This window comes from Mandrillus leucophaeus, unplaced genomic scaffold, assembly GCF_000951045.1.
Source record: "Mandrillus leucophaeus isolate KB7577 unplaced genomic scaffold, Mleu.le_1.0 Scaffold76, whole genome shotgun sequence".
In the NCBI taxonomy this organism is placed as follows: Eukaryota; Metazoa; Chordata; class Mammalia; order Primates; family Cercopithecidae; genus Mandrillus; species Mandrillus leucophaeus.
In genome coordinates this window covers 599,097-602,425 of record NW_012108252.1, presented here as the reverse complement: position 1 = coordinate 602,425, position 3,329 = coordinate 599,097, and the positions used below count along the sequence as shown (strand labels likewise).

Below are 3,329 nucleotides of genomic sequence, written 5' to 3'. Positions count from 1 at the left end.
GATCTCAGCTCACTGCAAGCTCCGCCTCCCGGGTTCACGCCATTCTCCTGCCTCAGCCTCCTGAGTAGCTGGGACTACAGGCGCCCGCCACCACGCTTGGCTAATTTTTTTGTATTTTTAGTAGAGACAGGGTTTCACCGTATTAGCCAGGATGGTCTCGATCTCCTGATCTCGTGATCCATCTGTCTCGGCCTCTCAAAGTGCTGGGATTACAGGCGTGAGCCACTGAGCCCGGCCAGAACTTTTAAGATTTCTTATTTCTACATGGCAAAATATGATGTTAGCTCAATTCCATGAAGGTAATCCATTAAAAGAATCATTCGAAAACAAATAATGCTAATAATGCTATGCCAACATTTAAAAGTACACACAATGGGTCTTAATTACCATCATACTGAAATCAACACTATATTAATTACCATTGCATTAAAATGTTTCAGTAAACAAATAACTCCTTAGTCTCAAGACACTCCCAAATCAGCCTATTAACATTAATGATTGCACTTTCCTGACCTATTTTAGCACAGAAAATCCAAAGCACCTCGGGTGGCATGGTATATGTTTTTGTAAACAATTTTGAAAGGTCAGCTGCTATTTGTCTCAGGGTTACATTCAGGGAGCAGGGAAAGGCTGTGGACTAATTCTGTTATCAAAGAATCTTTCTATGGCAGCATGCAGTGGCTCACGCCTGTAATCCCGGCACTTTGGGCGGCCGAGATGGGTGGATCACCTGAGGTCAGGAGTTTGAGATCAGCCTGGCCAACATAGTGAAACCCCATCTAAAAATTCAAAATTAGCTAGGTGTGGTGGTACATGCCTGTAATCCCAGCTACCTGGGAGGCTGAGTCAGGAGAATCACTTGAACCTGGGAGGTGGAGGTTGCAGTGAGCTGAGATTACACCATGCACTCCAGCCTGGGCAACAAGAGCGAAACTCCGTCTCAGAAAAAAAAAATTTTTTTTTCTCCACACGCTGCATAAACATTCATGCATGTTATATTTCAGCTGCCATTCCACTAAACTAAGTAAACTTGAGCAATATCTTATAAGTCATTAAGTTAGGAGACAGGTATTTTGACCTTTCCTAAATATCCTAAATTTGGTGAAACTATGCTTTTATCTTTAAAATAAATACTCCTTATTTTACTGGATTTATCATATCTCATTAAAATGTATTGCTTTCTTTTCCTTTGCTCAGAGGCAGAACTGGTACCTACAATTGTGCCTATTAGCCAAGATTACAGTTGTTCTGTGATTCACAAATGGCGCTGGCCTGGTGGGCAGTTAGAGGAGACAAACAGCAAGATTTTCCTAAAGAAACTCTATAAAAGGTATAGTAAGAGGGGGGTTAAAAATACACATGAGTAAGAGCAAGGCTGCCTGAGGTAGTGTAATTGCATTTTGAGTTGTAGAAGACTAAGAAAGAGAGAGCAATAATGTGTCTGCAGAGTCCCCTTGAGGAAGAGGAAATGGGGTATTAGAAAACAGCATTGACATGGAAGTGAACAGACCTGGGCTCTGTTCCCAGCTCTGTCATGAACTAGCAGTGTGGCCTTGGGATAGTCATTTCCATCTCTGAGTTTGATGTTTTTAATCTGTAAAATAAGGGCGATGGACCAGATGAGGATTTCCAAGTCCTTTCTATTTCTAAATATCAGTCCGCTTTAAAAATAGCAGTTTTCTATCTTTTTTTCAGCCCAGCACACTGGCAGGAACTCTAATGCCACGGAAGTCTGTGTCAGAAACTCCTGTAGGGCAGAGTGGGTATGCAACTGAATGTGCACACCCCAAATACCTTGTAATAGCAACTCTGCTCCTCCATTCTCTATACCCATTGGAAAATCACCAGGTCCCTTGATCTCTAATCAAAAGATACTACTCATTACAGTAGACCCAGCAGGCAGCAGGGGCCATTGGAAAACCACCAGGTCCCTTGATCTCCAATCAAAAGATGCCACTCATTACAGTAGACACAGAAGGCAGCAGGGGCCTAGGACAGGCAGAAGGAAGAAGGAGAGTGAGCAACCAGCCTCCCATCTAGGAAGAACTATGGAACACGAAGTCTGTGAGAGGAACTGACTGCCCTAAAGATAACCAACAAGTTGGTGTGACTGGGTTGGGTGAATACGTGGGGCTTGTGACTCATGGTCACTGTTTTGCTCACCACCCCATCAAGATCACCATTCAGAGACTTACGTCAAATGATTTGTTTTCTGAAATGGTCTATTGAATGGCATACGAGTCCCAGCTGCTCCTTAATTTGAGCTCAGTTTTCATGTAGAAAAACAAATCAAGGGTGACACAAAATACCACTGAACTGTATAAGGACTTGTATATTCCACAACAACTGCCCTCATTAAACCAATTCCTCATCATTCCCTTGGATCATGAGTCCAGGTTCGGACCATCTGTGAGAGTTTCCTTACCATCCCAATGCAGAAGAGGATGAAGAGCAGTAGCCATGGTATGTCTGTGCAGCTACGGTCCTCCAGCGGCTTCCATTCTCGTTTGGAGCTCTAATTGGAAACACAAAATAAGAGAGTGTTAAATGTTAAGTTTAGTTAAAGTTAGAAGGGTACAAATACACCAGCTATAGCTAAAGCCCTTCTTTGCCAAACAAGTTTCTATTGAACCTTTAAGACACAACTCAAATATTTGTCATCTTTTCTGTGACGTTTATGCTAACCCCCACAGCAATAACTCCACTGAACCTACTCCCACCCCTCTTCCTGGCCAGGGCCGGTCCTGAGTTCATTGCTTTTTTGGTACCTATATTAGAGTTTTTAGTGGGCTAAATTGTCATTCTTATTTGTTATGCTGTGTCCCAGCAGACTATGAGTTTCATAAGGGAAGAGACCAGGCTTATTTCTCAGCATGTAACATGATGCCTGAGGGTTCATAATATGTACTCAGTGAGGGCTTTTTAAAAATGAATGAATAAATGAATACACTCTTCCAACTTCAGTCTTAATACTAGCTTTTTCTTTGTGTGTCCAGACGCTAAACTTAAAAAAAAAAAAAAAAAGTTAGAATGTGCTGTTTATATATATGTTCTCTTCTAGGAAAGATGCCCATCAAAATAGATTCCTATTCAGGCTGGGCCCGGTGGCTCACATCTGTAATCCCAGCACTTTGGGAGGCCGAGGCGGGCAGATCACCTGAGGTCAGGAGTTCGAGACCAGCCTGGCCAACATGGTGAAACCCCATCGCTACTAAAAATACAAACATTAGCCGGGCGTGGTGGTGGGCACCTGTAAGTCCAGCTACTCGGTAGGCTGAGGCAGGAGAACCACTTGAACTCAAGAGGCAGAGGTTGCAGTGAGCCAAGAT

At 43.0% G+C, this 3,329-nt stretch overlaps 1 protein-coding gene across 1 annotated transcript in view; it reads right to left on the bottom strand.

Moving 5' to 3' along the window:
• Positions 1-1,824, bottom strand: part of SLC44A1 (solute carrier family 44 (choline transporter), member 1) — a 111,723-nt gene extending 109,899 nt beyond the window's left edge. Inside the window, exon 1 of the mRNA XM_011966358.1 lies at positions 1,795-1,824. Within this exon, the coding sequence (XP_011821748.1) occupies positions 1,795-1,821 (27 nt within the window). The 5' untranslated portion in view covers positions 1,822-1,824. The remainder of the gene's footprint in view (positions 1-1,794) is intronic.
• Between the last annotated feature and the right edge of the window lie 1,505 nt (positions 1,825-3,329).